Consider the following 16,520-nt stretch of genomic DNA (forward strand, 5'->3'; position numbering starts at 1 on the left):
GAGGGAATCCCCCTAGGGTTCCTAAGTACTGTAAAAACACAAATAATGGCCAAGAGAAGACACACATAGGATACAATGGGATATCTGGGCTGTAATACTCACCAAACTACTCTACTGCACTGTGTAAAACCATGGCTTTTATATTCAATACCCTTGCAATAGAAGTGAATTTTTTATAAGGAAGTATGATGGACAAGGCAAAAAAGCAGTTCACATTCACATCTTTATTTGTTACCTACACAAGCTATAATTTACAGACTGATATTTTCTGAAAAATAAAAACAAAACAACCAAAAAACCTCAATATCCAAACACTGTTTCTGAATCTACATAAAATTTCCAAATTTGCAGAATTTACAAATTAATATTCAGAGCAGTTGCGTAAATTATACATCCTCCCTCAATATCCAGCTTCCTAGAGCTTTAAAAGTCATACAGGCACAAGATAAGATATTTTCTTTATACAACCATCTATTTACATAGCTTTTCCCAATAAACGTGGTTCAGTTCTCAAAGTAACTGTCAAGGTTTGCAAAACAGTGTATTTAAAATACATTTAGCAGCATATAAAATTAGATAAAAAGGAAAGAATTTGCTTAAAAAAAAGAAAATGTGAGATGATAGAAACAAATCCATAAGAAAAATAGATTAAGATATATTTATCATGACATTATGAACATCTAGTCATTGCAGAACATAGGTAAAACACAAATAAAACATAGCCATTTGTGAGCATTTGAGTTCTAGTCCTGAGCACTGAGTATACACAGCTGCACAACTTTGGTCAACACAGATTATATACTATCAACACACAAATCATGGCGTTTGCTGTTAGCAGGATACAGCCATGTCAGGTAGATGTATCGTTAACAGCTTCTTCCCATCTATTATTCGCTCCACTTTCCTAACAACAGTGTAAGTGACCTTTAAAATCTTCAAACTGCCTCTCATAATCAAAAGCTTATTCCTGGGACATGTTCCTTCCCCTGCTACCCTAAAATGCAAAACAGCTGATCATACTTGTGAGAGAAATACAGCAGAGCACTTTTGTTATATATTTCAGGTTATTATTTTGAGATGGTCATTAGAGAAGACTGAATTCCAGTTAATTTAAACTGCAAGTATTACATATGCACACAAATTCAGCCATAATATATAGAGATACACGTGACTGTTGAGACTCAAGCATGTTACCAAGAAGTTATTAAATACAGTACGTATGTTAAGGACAGCAGGTCTAGTGGAAGAGTTCACACATTTTCAGTCCATTCCAGTCATCAGTGTTTAACTAATAGACATGCAGCAAACTGCATAGAGTGCACCTCAAATTGATCAATGTATTCCTTTATCACCCGTAATTTCAATTACTGGCAAGATCTTCACTTGCATCTCCTGTATCTGAGATCTGTCCATCTATTATATTTCGAGCTTTCCAGATCCTCACAGTGCGATCACTGAAAACCAAAACAAAGCAGTATTAGAGCACTGTGATTACACTGGGGAGGGAGAGAGAGCCAAGGAGGTGGGCGGGGATGCTTCCTTAAAAGCTTGAGTGTCTTATTCAGAAAGGTATTGTTGGTAAAATAACAGCTCTTTAATGGACGTGCAAGGAGTCTCCACCTCCACGAGACTTCGTAATTTAACATGTACAACACTGAAGATTCCCTAACCTTATCACAGCACTGGCTATGACCTTTAGCCATCTAAGAATGTATGAAGACTTTATGCTTAAGGAAAGAGGTGTCTGTCTATCGTAAGGAAAAAAAAAAAAAAGGTAAAACAAGCACAAAACCACAAGACAATATGAAGCCCTAACTCGCCGACAAAAAATATCCAACAAACCTAAACCCATTTGCAAGGTGCTAGATAGCACATACCAGTGAGCTGGCTCTTTCTTTTGGGAAAAAAAAATCATTATTTACACAATTTTAAAGTATGTGTAAATAAAATATCACATAAAATGTGTTACAAAACTCTGTTATTAATTTAGAAGTAAAATAAAGAGTTAGTCTTGTTAAATAGCAATTTATTCCATGAAAGGGAAGTTATGAATTTCTCATAAACATTAACTGGAGTGACTAGCCAACATTGATTCATATGTTCCTCACAACTCCCTCAAAAGAAACCAGCAGGCAGAGCAGACTTTGTGACAGTTAAAAGTGTTTTCTGACTTGTGCCTTCATTCCACTATAAATTGTTAGGAACCATCTAAATTTTTTTAAGCCCACTGCTAGAAATACCGAAAGACTGAAATTATTTTTATTACAAAAAAAGAATGAATTTCAGATGCATGTATGTTCTAAATGGATTCATAATTTTTATGCAAACAAAGACAGAAGCTCTGACATCTCTACCCCTACCTATTAGTGCTTAAACATAAAACCTGACCACCAAATATGAAAACTTGGCAACTTGAAAATCCTGCTATGGTTCAGAAAGACCTGTTTGTAATTCAGAAGGCCAGAAGCTTCCACAATTGGCACAAGAATGTAACACGTCAGCTTTCACAGCTCCTGTGCTCAGACTACAACACAAAGAGGCACTGTTGCCGTCTCCTGCATATTCTCCATAACAAGGTGCTTTTCTTGGTCCTTTCCCCTGAGATTTCAGGTCCTCAATTTGCTTACTTTTACTAAGCAAATAAATCAAGGTGTTTACAGGACAGTAGGACGGCTTGCAAATCTTCTGCTGTATGCCAGCACTCAAAAAGAAACCAACCACAAACCAACAACAGCCATGTGCCATGGCTTTTAGGAGAATTTGCAAAGGTAAGGAATGAGTTCTACCAGGAAAGAATCCAACTGTAGAGAGAAGCTTATAAAGTTCTCAAGTACTGCCAAATTCTCCCTGCCATCCTGTAGATCAGTGATCTCCAAACTTGTTTTGATCATGCACCCCTACCACTAAAATATTTTTAAGCCCACACTGCTGTGTATATTTATTAATTATACACACAAACCACTGAATTCTAATAATTTATTCCAGCACCCCACTGGGTCATGTTGTGCATCCTCTGGGGTGCAAGCACCCAGGTGGCTGTGATAGATATTGGGGATGGCGGTGATAGATATTAGCACTGAGGGGCATGGACTGGACAAGGTCTCCTGATGCTTTCTATGAAATGAGTTACACATGTCCTACACACATATTCATGGACAGAATTCTAGCAGGGGACACAGAAAAGAAAGATTCATGGAGAAGAACTCACTCTGCTGCTGTAAAAATCTGGCTGGAGTTGGTGCAGATGGCATTTATAGGGCTGTCATGTCCCTTCATCTCACCAATGGGCGCAAAGGTATCCACGTTCCAGAGCTTGAGGGTGCCTCCCCTGCAGCCGCTGAGCAGAACCGGTGCACCAGGCACCAGGCCAAGAGCACAAACCCAGTCCTTATGAGCATTAGGAACTTGCTGAAAGAGAGAAGGCAGACAAGTCTCACAGGGCTGCAAAAAATTCCAGAGAAACAAGCACAGAAGTGGAAAAATCCCAAGCTGTAAGCCTGATTCCTTGTCCTGCAGCAGTTTTGTTACAGGGCTCTGGGTGGCTTCTGCACCTTTAGAGGAAGGAGAGTGCTAACTTCCAAGAGTGTTTCTTTTTGTGAAATAATACTGCAACAACAACAACAACAAAAAAAACTATGCACAATTGACCTAATGTGGAACAGAAATCAGTTTAGGATAGTGTAAAGTCTGCATGTTTTCAAATGTATATTTGAATGCATTTTTGAACATATGGTCTCTGTATATGTTTCAAGTCTCTGTAACTGCTATAAAACACAAAAAAAGAAAATCAAAAATACTGCAAAAAGTACACCGGGAAGACAGAAGGTGTTTCTGTGTTTGCCTTCTTTCTTTCTTCTTTTCCCACTACACATTATAAATTGATTTTGTGATGTTGCGGTTCACAGAAACACATTAATTCTTTATTGAGGAAGGGCACTAGCACTTTAGCTCTCATTCAGAAAGCAAAATGCTGCACAGACCAGCTGAGAACATCCTTTTGTTGTTCTCAAATTTATTTGAACACATTTATTTGTTCTCACAAATAAATACACAGGGAAAAATAAAAACATGGGGAAATAACAGCCAAAATTTGCTGTCTTTTGGGGATACCAAATGTGGCCTTTCTCTAGTTCAGTTTGGTAAGAATTGCTTTGCTTTGCTGCATTGCTCATAATGGAGTACATTCAGCTTTCTAGGATCACCTTGGTGTTTCATTTATAACATGCACAGCTACCACAGCACTGGTAGTTTGATTCTGCAGCACTTCATGAAACTGCAAGTGGCAGGGGGGTGGGGTGACCACGGTTCTTATAAATCCCAATTTTGTCACAGCAGGGTTTTGTGACTTGGGATGTGCAACACCAAGTGAAGTAGATGATCTCCAAATTCTTTTGAATAGCATGCTTGTTAAGAGATTCTTCATCAATGACAGAGGATCAGACCTGGTCAACACGTGTATGCCAAACCAGAACCTCTGATGCAATATTAGCCTTTCTGCTGTAAAGCAGCTTGGCTCTGTTTCAAGTTTTGGTTGCTGGGTAGATTAAGGAGAGCAGCTGTTCAATCTGCGACCTTGGAGGTTTTGAAAACTCAGCTGGGCAAGGCCTTGAGAAACCAGACCTAACTACAAAGTTGGCCTTGCTTGAAGCAGTAATACAACTTTACATTGTTTACAACTTTACAGTGGGCCCTTCAACTCCGAATTATCACATGATTAGCAAAGCAACAGCATTTCTCATTCCTTAAAAAAAGACGGCGAATAAAAATTATTTCTATTCTGTCAAATGCTTCAGTCTCACCTCCTTGAAAAACATAGAGCATTTCATAGAAATAGAAATAAAAAGAAGCAAGTGTGACATTATTCTTATCAAGTTCTACTTTTCAAACCAATAAACAGAGGAAGTAGAGAAATTATGAAATGCACATATACCAAAAGGAAAACAAGGAAAGTGATATAACTAGTTCAATTTACATACTTATTCACCCCTGATCCTGTACTCTTTCTGGTGTTAAATTAATTGCAGTAGCAAAAATGCATACTGCATTATATTTTAAAGAGCCTAAAATGCAAGAGTGAAGACACTCCTTACAACTTTAATGATGTTATTCTGAGAATACAAAATCTTTCCAGTGCCTGTGATTTTGGTACAAGATGCTTAGCACATTTTCCTGGACAGACAGATGTGAGGACAGATGTCCCAATACGGCCAAGTGAAGATTTTCTGTAAGATGCTAAATTTATGAATCCTTATTTTAACTGTGAAGTCTTCATAGTATTCTGAAAAGGAACTGGCACTGAAGTGGATGATTTTGAATGAAGGTCAAGAAAGTTTATCTATTTATGTAATACTAGGTATGCCCATATAGAAATTTTCTTTTTAAAGTAGCCAGTCCATTATTTTCTCGTGTCCCAATACTTTAAATTTCTATTTGTTTCCTTGCTATCAGTCGGCATATTAAATGCATGCTCTTCCTTTCCCTAAAAATTACTCCAAAAACAGCACTCTCTTCTGGTATTTGTTTTTCTGCCTTCCAGTTCTCACTCATTCTCAAGTTAAATAATCACTACTATACCTCAAGAACCTCTCATAAGGCCTAGAAGAACAGAACAGCTTATAGCAGGTAAGCAAAAAGCAAAGTTCTTCATGCCAAACAAATTGCAAATTCCCTGGATTTGAGGTCCTTTTACACCCACTTCGTTTTTTCCTTTTTACATAAGGAAAAACATACAGCAAATGTGTTCTGACAGCAAGTGTTATTATAAGTGTGCTGTACACATAACATCACACATGCACTGTATAAGGTGATTATCTAATGTCTAAGACAGGGTGGAGTGAGATAGGCTGTAAAACCTCATCACAAGAAAATATTCTGTAGCCTGATATAAAGTATTGATTTTCATTAATGAGTTCCCAATCCATAATTTACTAACTTGTCAAAGACAAGTATTCAATGATTCCAGTCACAAATGAGGCAAATGCTACTTTTATTCTGAAGCAGAAAAACAACCCCCATGTACTCAGAGCTAAAACAGGATAATCACTTCATCAGAATTTCCTGACGCTATATGCGCAGAAGAGAAAAGCAACTGCATGTAAAGATCAAGTACATTATTGATTTCTTTCTTAGTCAGTGCTCTATGCCTTCCCTATTAAAAGCACCAGTGTCTATGTGAATAGTCATTGTATGAGCCTGAACATTTATACAGCCTGAAAACAGTTCTACAGTGTGACTGTCACAGCAGCTGCATGATTTTTTTTCATTACCTGAAGAAGGTCTTTTTGAGACAAATCCCATTTCTTAATTCCATTATCTCTCGATCCACTAAAAAGGTTATCTCCCATAATAGCAAGTGCTTCAATGCCATCATAATGAGGAGGTTCAAAATTGTGTGTTGGACTTACGCTTCCAAGAGCCCCTTCAGTCACATCAAACATCTAAAATAAATAATAAAACATGTTACATGAAATTTTCTGCCATCTAATCTGCTTGAAAGTCATGCAGTAAATAACTTCAAGGAAAAAAACTTGTTACAGTCTTATTACAGGCCACAGTATCATGATGTATATTTGACAGAATTTATCTACCTGAACCACTCCTTTCTCCTCTTCCTCTCCTCTTGCCTGAAGTGGGAATACTCCACTGACTTCAGAGAAGACTGCTGTGGGAAGAAGCACTACTACTTCAATATCATATACACAGCAGCTTCACAGGAAGGGCCCATATATACCCTGGGTGAGTTTGGGAAACATAACTCACTCTAGGAGAATTGCACAGGTAAGTAGCTTCAGAAACAGGCATTAATATGTTTTTCTGGACAAGTTGTTTTGTTAAGGGTTACATACTATTACACACTGATGCTTTTCATGGACTAGACACACCTCTCTCCTTGTCTGTGCTCCAAGAATGGGGTGTTAAAACAAACTCTTTAAGAAAGGTTGTTTTAACAATTTAAGCCAAAATCAATGCCATCAAGTCTTTGTTGCTAGAGCTGCAGTGTAAGCAATCCTGATTCATTTTGCATTGTAGGGAACCAAAACTCACCCAGTGGGACTGAGCTGAAAGAACAGATGAGCTGTAACTTTTTAAACCATCAGCTCTGTTTCACAAGCAAATGTCAAATTTTATTCTCTATTATTTGCTCTTTATTGGACTTTTAGAATGAATAAGCTTGACAGTAGAGAAGGGAGAGCTTGGTAGTGCAAAATAATATCTTGTGAGCTAAAGGTATTTTAAAATAAGTTACCACATTCAATTAACATGCATCAGTTCCAATTGTAACAAAAAATTCAATGATAAACCAGAAAAATCAGGTACCTAGAGATGACTAATATTACTGACTCAGTAGACAAGACAGTAGTTTCCTGTGGCATGACAGTATCTGTCACCAGACCTGGTAGCCCAAAAGACCTAGCCATGCAGAGAACCACAGATTGTTAAGGGGTTAAAATGGACCTTAAAGATCATGTAGTCCCAACCCCTCTTCGGTAGTAGGGACACCTCCCACTGTACCAAGCAGCTCAAGGCCTTATCCAGCCTGGCTTTGCATACTGCCAGTATTGCGGCATCTACAACCTCACTGGGCAACCTGTTTGTGTCCCACCACCTGCACAGTGAAGAATTTCATGTTAATATCATAACCTAAATTTCCCCTTTTTCCATCTGTACTCAATTACTCCTTGTTTGTCACTACAGTTCCTGATGAAGAGTCCCTCTCTGGCTTCCCTGTAAGCCCCCTTCTAATACTGGAAAGTTATGAGGTCACCAGATAACCTTCTTTTCTGGGCTGAACAGAAGCATTGAGAATTCATAGGCAGCTGCACATACAGATAATTTATAATATCCAAAGTGGCTTGACAATTCTGGAGGCATTCACTTTGGAGAACACACACTACTCTGAAGCACATAGAAATGGCTGAAATATCCCTGGACATTGTAGTGGTGTAAGTCAAGAGGCAGGCAGACTTTGGAGGATTTATGTAGCCTGGCCATGGAAAGGAAGGACAAAAAGGACAGATAAACTTCTCTGACTGTTGACAGTTTTGTTTTCCAAAAGCCCTCCCACCTCCTTGCTTGTCACAGGAGCTCACAGCATGACAAACTTGCATTACATGATCCCAACCCTGTTGTTCCCACTCAGGTCCTTCACTCATAACTGTGCCAGGATGGCAGCTCATAACTAAACTGATATTCTGAACTGTGCAGAGAAGTAATTCTCAGAGTGTCTGCCTCTGTCTCCCCATTGCCTAAGAATCCCCTGGCCTCTAACCATAGGGACACTGCTGATAGGATTCAAATCCACAGCCCAAACTGTCCAAATATGCACCAACCTCTCAGGCAGTTTTTTGCATCTGGCACAATGCACAGCCAAGCATCAAAGAATTGTAGAATAATATGAAAAAAAGAAAGCCTAGCTCAGTGAGAAAGCTCACACAGGTTCTGGATCCTGCTCCACCCCCACTGTGCTCATACACTTTTTCCAGTGTGTGAGAAGAACGGAACAAAGGGTATCCCCTCATAAGAAGCTAGGGTTTCTTGTCCATTCTCTCTTTAGCCTTATGCATCACACATTCTTTACAGTGTGAGGATCAGCTTTACAGATGATCTACAATTCCCTAGGTCTAGTGATTTGGCCCTGAAAAACAGGAGCTTGTGGGTTCAAACAGCAACTGGCTGAGGTGAGCCAAAAAAAAAAAAAAAAAAAAAGAGAGAGAGAAAATAACCCCTCCTCCCAAAAACCAGATTCCATATCCTTGAATGAATTAATCACAATTCTGAGAAACAGAAAAGTTTATTGGCCACCTTGGCTGAGAAGTGCTGAGCTTGCTGTCTTCCCCACTTCAGAACACAGGTAACACTTCAGAAAGAGCCTGGGCTAAACCCTGGACTCTCTCCTGTGAGGAATACACAAGGTGTCTCTGCTGAAACAATTAGGTCTTCACTCCAAAACAGAGGCATTGACTTAAGATACTTTAAAGAGCTAAATGTTACCTAAAAGTAGGTGTTACAAATACTTCTCCAAGACTTTGTACACCTGACATCCAATTTAATGGGGATTAAAAGAAAACTTAACTGGAGACAACCATGCATCCATCTTCCTTGGTGAAACAAAAAAGGCACTGAATTGGTAAGTATTATGACTGAATATTATTCATGATCCATGACTGGTGAAATAATTTTCATCTTGGCTATCACATTTTGAATGTGTAGATGTAAGCCACTTCTGCTGAAGTCTGCATCCCATGCTGATGCGCCAAGTTAAAATGAGCAAGTATTAGTGGCTTACCTTTATATAATGATCCTTTGAACCAGTGATAATAAGATCTTGTCCATTGGAGATCTGATCAACAGTAAGGCACATAACAGGACCCTGGTGACCAGTTAGCTTTCCTGTAGACTGAAATCTTTAAGGATAAGAGAAGAAATGAGGATTTGTTAATTTTTCATATATCCAATATAGTCAATAGCACAGCTTCTGACAGAATGGATCTGTCAAAAAAGTTTTATTTTCCCTATGTCTTCAGTACTCATCCTCTTGTTTACCTATACTCTATTGTTCATATCCATGGATAACTATTAAATCTATGTTAAATACAACAAAACCCCTCTACGTATACAAAATAAGAATTAAAACATTTTAAAGTAAAGATGAATCAGTCCCCTCATAAGTATTTTCTGTATTTTGAATGCAATCTTTGGGAGCAGGTTCTGTTTGGAAAAGTGCAATTATAGTGCAGCTATCATAATCCCATATTATATTGCATTACTTCCATTGACTTCCCTCATCTCATCAACAATTACTAGTCAGGATTCCCATTCCCACCTTACAAAAGTGTGTTTTGGAGTGCCTGTCAAACGAAACCTTGTATTTTTCCAGTCATTTTTACTGAAATGATTCACCACAACCTTAACACATGAGAAAGTCATTATCTCAGTAACCACCACAGATTGGTTAGCTGATCTGTAACTGATACCATATTTTGCCCAGGTATGGACACTACCATATAGAAGAAACTGACTGTTTCATGTGCACAACTTTGCTGCCTATGCACATGTAACCACCTAAAAAACATTCTCTTTGGCTGGTGTTCAGTACCTTTTCAGGTCCCACATCCTCACTGAGTTTCCAGCAGCTGCATAGAGGAATGTGCCAGTTGGATTTAGTGCAATCTGATTGATCTGGTTCTCTCCAGCTGGGATAGCAACTGTTCTGTTAGTACTTCCTGAACACACATCAGCAGGCATAGCTTGGCCTGAAGACCTGAGTACAGAGAAGGAGAAAAAGTAAAAAAAAAAAAGAAAAAACCCAAATTCTACAGTTTGTTTGCCATACTTCATATACTCTCTGAAAACAAACATATTTCACTGAGCAGAAAAGGCTATAAGCCAATTATGAATACTGAACATCTGATAAAACTCTGGATGTAAATTGTTTTGTGTTCCCTTTACTGGTGCCCCATATTGACTTAGACTGAACATGTAAAGAAAGCTGCCATCCCCAACAGTGTACTTATATTACACTGTACTGCAATATTGAATTAAATATAATAAAATGTATCTAAAACTAAGACTCATTTGAATGCTTGGCATCTGAGGTTCAGCATACTCACGTCAACGTCCGAATGCACTTTGCAGAATCTCTGATGTCCCACACCTTAATATAGGAGGTTGAAACTGTGAAGACCAGGCTTGTGTAGTTGCAATATTTAATAGAAACTACATTATTTGGATGACCCCCTAAAGACATAATCTCTTGTCCAGTTACCAGATTCCAGACTTTACAAGTACGATCTAAATAAAGAAAAACAAAAAGGGGGAAAATATTAACAATAATAAAAAAAAACCCAAAAAATCTCATGCTTTTCCTAAACTCAGTAAATTAAAATAAAAATGCACATATTCATTTGTACTCATATATTTTCCTCCATTTCTGTAGACACTGCAGGAAAACAGCTAAATAAAGTAGTTCTTAAAAAATACACATAGGCATCCATCTATCATCATCAAACTAAGCAAGGTTAATCGTTAAATGTGCTTTCAAGATCTGCATATTAGCTCCCAAAGCATTTAAAAGAATAAAAATCTCAAGGGAAGTGAAAATGCAGACAATTTAGAGGCTATAAAGTGTGGGTGATGATAGATGAAGAGAAGAATCCAATCTTTAATTCAAGAATTCATGATCAAAAACATAGTTCAGGACAAGTTTTGAGACTTAGCATGGCCAAGTTCTGACTGCCACAACAAAACTACAAAGGTGAGAAGGGACCCAAACTCTTCAGTGTTTTGGAGGCCTCTGAAAATCCCAGCAGAGTGTGCTTTAGCTACTGTTTTGATTCCATGGCAAAGGAATTTAAATACTGCAACCTTTTATGTGTTAAAATCCCAAATGCATAGAAGTTTTAAAGTAATCTGCAACACTATTGGCAAGAACAGGAAACTCCCCTTGCTGCACCATGTCTGTATCACTCCATGCATTTTAGACATACATTTATACTGAAATAAACACCGGAAGGATGAAGAGAAAGCTTCATGTATTGGCTCTAGTTATGATAGCATGAAGGTAAGTTTAGCAAGACCTGTCTGCCACTTTACAACACCAACTGTGAAGATCAAAGATCTGCAATGCACATGAGAGCTTACTGGCATTTCTGAATTTGTGTGCAAGTATTATCTGATGTCAGTGAGCTGAGACTTTCTGCTTCAGCAACAATTTCCAAAAGATTTAACTTTAATTAAATGAACAACTGTCTACACTCTTGAATAGAAGCATACTTGGTAAACTCCCCTCAAAAAATATATGCAGGAAAAATTCTCCCATAAGTTTAAGAAGTTAGGATATTACTTCAAAAAAGTAAATATTTGTAACATGTGCAAACATCCATTAAAAAAAAAAAACAAAAAAAAAACCAACTACCAAACTTTTAGAATACAAATCTAGATGTAAAATAAAATTTTAAAACATGCCCTTTTTCCCCCTCATGTAGCCACTAAATTCAAAATCTCAATAGAAATCAACTAAAAACTCACTCAAAGTGTGTGATTTGGTATTTTTAACAGCCAGCTAGCAGAATAGCCACAGAAACCATATCTGAATATTAGCAGTGGAAGACCTGCATCTGATGGGGTTGTCAACCATGCTATACTGGGATAAAAGGGATGTCCTGAAATTTCAAGGTTTATTCATTATATGAACTAGTGAAAAGGAGAGTCTCCCTGTCAACAGGTGTTAATTTCTTCCCAGCCACTCTAATTCCTCTTAGCTTTGATACTTTCAGAAAAAAAGAATCTGCCATAGTTTCAGCTGCACAATATAAGATTATAACAAGTCCTTTATATTAAAATAGGTGTTTGTGAAAAGAAACTATTGAGCTCCAGTGGTCTCTTGTGGTATCTTCAAGCCAAACTGAGCAATGATACTGGAAATTCACTACAGACAGGAGGAAAATGTTTTCTTCAAAACACTGCTTCTATCGGTTTGAGAAGTTTATAGAGTGACTGCACCATCCAGTAAGGAACTTAGAGACTACTAAAATTCCAGGCCCTCCCACAACTGCCATACAGCTCTTGTAACAACAAAGGACAGGCAGCCAGATGCACAGAGGAAGCAGAAGACACCCTCAGATGAAGAAGATAGCTCGAAGAACCAACTATGGCATAAGGGTATTCAAACTCTGTGCAGTAGAGCCAAACATGTGCCAATTCTCACCTCCACCCTTACCCTGAAGCTATTTGCATTGCATATCCTGTCTGCACATGCTACCATGACTGCTTCCATCATATCACTCAACAAATGTTAATATTACTGCTTTTTGTGGTTTTCCACTACAAATAAGCAGCCAAATACTACACGTTGGAGTTAGAAACCCATAGATAATTACTGTAAATCCCTCTTCAGCTTATGTTGAGAAACAGACCCTTAGAATTTTCCACTGTGTTTACAGCACTAAGCACAAATTGAGAATTTCACAACACCCCAAGTTGTCAAAGCAGCCTCTGTAGGCAGCAGAGGTGCACAGAGCTTGCCCAACCTTTAGATCCAGTGAAGAGAAGATCATCAGTTGCATCAACGCAAAGCACAGCCTTGGTATGTCCCTCAGCTGTATAGATACACTGAAGTGGGGACGATCGGATGCCTTTTGAAGCAGGAAATGGGTTAATTATCCCCCTAAGGAAAAAAAAAAGGAATGTGAGTTGGGCATAGTAACAGACACAGATAAAGCTACTTTACTTCCATCTAGGGAAAAAAAATTAACCTAGTGTTCTTAGATGTGAGGGCAGAACAGCTGAATGCCTTTCATGAACTATGTAAGGACTTTTACTATTCAGCTTCAACATGTTAACTCTGGACTATCAGTTAAAGGAAATCACATTCAAAAACAAACAAATGAAAAGACAACAAGATGCTAAATGCTGGGTACATGGCAAAGTCTGCATAATGCTGAACAAACCAGGATACTTAATGCTTCTGTATGCCCAAGATCAATCATCTAAAGAGCACAATCTGAAAAATGGAGCAAATGTAATGTGCACTGCCAATTCCAAACTCAGCATGCATTTCACATCATCTGTGTTCTATGGGCAGACACAGAAAACTGCTGTTAGCTTCTGTGCCTGAAGAAGGTTCCCACTGCACCCTGGACCCAGCAACACGCTCATGCTCAAATGGCCAAAAGGGAGGATGATTGGAATGCTGACACCCCAGAGGAATCTTCCCGGGCACTTTCAGCTAAATCTGTGGTGATGCCAAAAGACTAACTTGCCTGAAACAAACACCTCACAATTCTTTACCAAACAAAAATTACTAGCAGTCTAAAATCCCAGGCATACAAGTGCACGCACACCAACCACTTTATTTCTGTGTAGAAAAGCCTCAAGGTAATGCCCAAAACATGCAACATAGCTGTGACCTGGCCAGCTTGCAGTTACGACTCACTGTCATGCTCTTTTGGGAATCATACACATAACTGTGAGGAAAAGGAGCTAAACCATAGCCCTATCTCATCAAAACAAAACAAAACAAAAGTATCAGATATTTTAGGAAATTGTAAAAAATTAATCGTATTGTCCAGAAGTTTGCTATAGAAAGGAAAACGTTCTTTATGATACAAGCCAACTTTGTGACACCTGGTTAGTTTATCTAGTACTTTAAAGTTATGATTTTAAACATTTTTACAGTTACAGGATATCTTCACTCATATAATTCATTACTCCTCAGCAATCCTTCTATAGATTTTACTAGTATTAATAGAGTCTTAAATTGTGTAACATTATCCTCCTCATTTTGGAAAGGCGTTCACCTTTGATCTGCACCATTTTATGTTTTCACGAAAACAGGAACAATTTGCTTTTTAATTAATTTAGGTCTCTATGCTTTTGTTTTCTAGCATCACACTAAACTAACATTTTCTCTGTAGTATTCCGTAGTGGATCATGATGCCTCTGAACTGCTGCTGTTCTCACCTTCTCACTTTCATGACAAGCCATGTAAAATACATGACCTGGAGCTATTTATCTACCTATATGCAGTGCTCTAAAATCTACAGATAAAAAACCACTACAACGACCAGCCAAAGCCACCATTACATTATTAGCAGTTATCTGACTGCCCTTCTCTAGATAAACTGATTTTTCATTGAGTACCAAAATCCTAACAGGGACACAAGTGGCAACATTTCTTTCATCTCTTAAGCCACTGTGCATTCTCTCAGAAAGACAGAATAAAAAATTACTAGTTTTTATTTACACTAGGATTTCATTTTTAGTGATCAAAGCATACAACTGAAAAACAAAAATAAGGAGAGAAACAAATAAAACATAAGATAATGTTTGCTCCTATTTTTTTTTAAGAAAACACAGAAAAAATGTGTCTAAGGAAATATTTACACCTTACTTCAGTTATAATTAAAATACCTGACATGCTCAACAATGATAAAAGAACACCCTAAAAAAGGAGAGGGGGAAACATGCTTGACCCAAATCTCAGGTATTTCATGTTCCAGCAAAAGCAAGAGAAACAACGCACAGGTACCAGGAAAAGTCATGCAGCAAAATGAAATGTCTTAAGAACTGGAATAACTTTGGTGAGAGATGCCAAGAAAACAGAAAAGAGAAAGAGAGAGTACCTTTGTACCTCCGACAGAGAGGAATCACTTTCATCAGACCTACAATCAACAGTGGTGGAATTGTGAGGAGAAAGAATATAGGTATCAGCAAAGGAATGCCTCCACATGAGAAGAACAAACAACAGCATGGCCAACTCAGAAAAGCAATGCAAATCCACATACATTATGCAGCATTGCTCAAGGTATATCTCAAACCCATGATGATATGGGGGGTCGGGGGGAAAGAATAATTATCTTAAAATATCACTCTCAGCAGTAAGTTACAGTAGACTGTTTCAGCTCCAGAAGACGAGTAACAGCAGCTGAGCCATTTCTTATTTCCCCAACGATTTCTTAGAGAAGGCAAAAAATTAAAAGGAGAAGATAGATGCACAAGTTAACCTCCATAAGATCGTGCTTGCTGAGAATATAAAAAGAAAAAAAATACTCTGAACATCAATGCCTGCTAAGTGTAGAAGAGACATGCAAAATATTAGTCACAGAGATATAAATGTTAAATATGATAACCCACTCAAATAAATGCAGCAATTTGCAAGCCATGCTAAGTTCAAAATCCTTCACCTCTCATTTGGAAAAATGTTTAAAAATAAAAACCAAGAAAACATACAAGACAATATTTCCCCAAGACACGATGATTTTCAGTACGTCTTAAGATGTGCTTCATTTTCAACTCAAACAGATTGAGCAGTTTCTATTTGACTTCAAAGTCAGTTCAGAGAAAATGAAAAGGGTTTGGTGGGAATTAGCAATATGAAAGGTAAGCTAAGATAAAGAAGTCACAAGCACAGTTAATGAAAGCCTTGCAAGCCACTGCTTGGTATGTGGTGGCTGTAGACCTCCAAAAAAGACCCCATTTTATTCAAAAAAATAGTATAAACAGACAAAAGCAATTTCTTGCTAGAGTTACAAATAAAGGTTTATTATAAATCTGAGCTGCAGTTCATAAGCACTGCATGGTATTTGTATCAGTACTGAAACATGTAATAGCAATTCTAGTCAAGTAAAGTCCACTGCCATTTGGAGTAAGGCTCCTAAACAGACGCCTAATGTGAGAAAAATCTGTTCTGCTTTTTCTAAACAAGATATTAATATCATCTACTCCTGCAGATCACCTCCTTAAGTCAGTCTGTTCAATAATTTGGATAATCTCTAAACAACTGCGTGCTAGCCATTTCAATATCCCATCCTCTGAGGTGGTGGTGTGAGAGCACTCTGAGCAACACTGGAGCAACTCAGTAACTGTCAAAAGCACTATTTCCTAAATTATCACCTAAAATCTATTTTTTGAGTGTAAATACACACACAAATACATAAACATCTAAGAATTCTACCATTTTCTATTTTGGGTTTAAAACTACCAATACCAGACATAGCCTAGAAAACAGGAAACAAGGTTCA

General features: G+C 37.9%; 1 protein-coding gene across 9 annotated transcripts in view; it reads right to left on the reverse strand.

Moving 5' to 3' along the window:
* Positions 1 to 209: 209 nt before the first annotated feature.
* Positions 210 to 16,520, reverse strand: part of KIF21A (kinesin family member 21A) — an 86,435-nt gene continuing 70,124 nt past the window's right edge. For 5 of the 9 annotated variants that reach the window (XM_053978586.1, XM_053978583.1, XM_053978582.1 and 2 more), the window contains 8 exons: positions 15,123 to 15,161; positions 13,029 to 13,165; positions 10,611 to 10,791; positions 10,097 to 10,261; positions 9,287 to 9,404; positions 6,267 to 6,437; positions 3,209 to 3,408; positions 210 to 1,454 (listed from right to left, as the gene is read on the reverse strand). In XM_053978586.1, the coding sequence (XP_053834561.1) occupies positions 1,361 to 1,454; positions 3,209 to 3,408; positions 6,267 to 6,437; positions 9,287 to 9,404; positions 10,097 to 10,261; positions 10,611 to 10,791; positions 13,029 to 13,165; positions 15,123 to 15,161 (1,105 nt within the window). In that variant the 3' untranslated portion in view covers positions 210 to 1,360. The remainder of the gene's footprint in view (positions 1,455 to 3,208; positions 3,409 to 6,266; positions 6,438 to 9,286; positions 9,405 to 10,096; positions 10,262 to 10,610; positions 10,792 to 13,028; positions 13,166 to 15,122; positions 15,162 to 16,520) is intronic. The other 4 variants (XM_053978587.1, XM_053978590.1, XM_053978589.1 and 1 more) reach the window with 1 other exon arrangement.

This window comes from Vidua macroura, chromosome 5, assembly GCF_024509145.1.
Source record: "Vidua macroura isolate BioBank_ID:100142 chromosome 5, ASM2450914v1, whole genome shotgun sequence".
In the NCBI taxonomy this organism is placed as follows: Eukaryota; Metazoa; Chordata; class Aves; order Passeriformes; family Viduidae; genus Vidua; species Vidua macroura.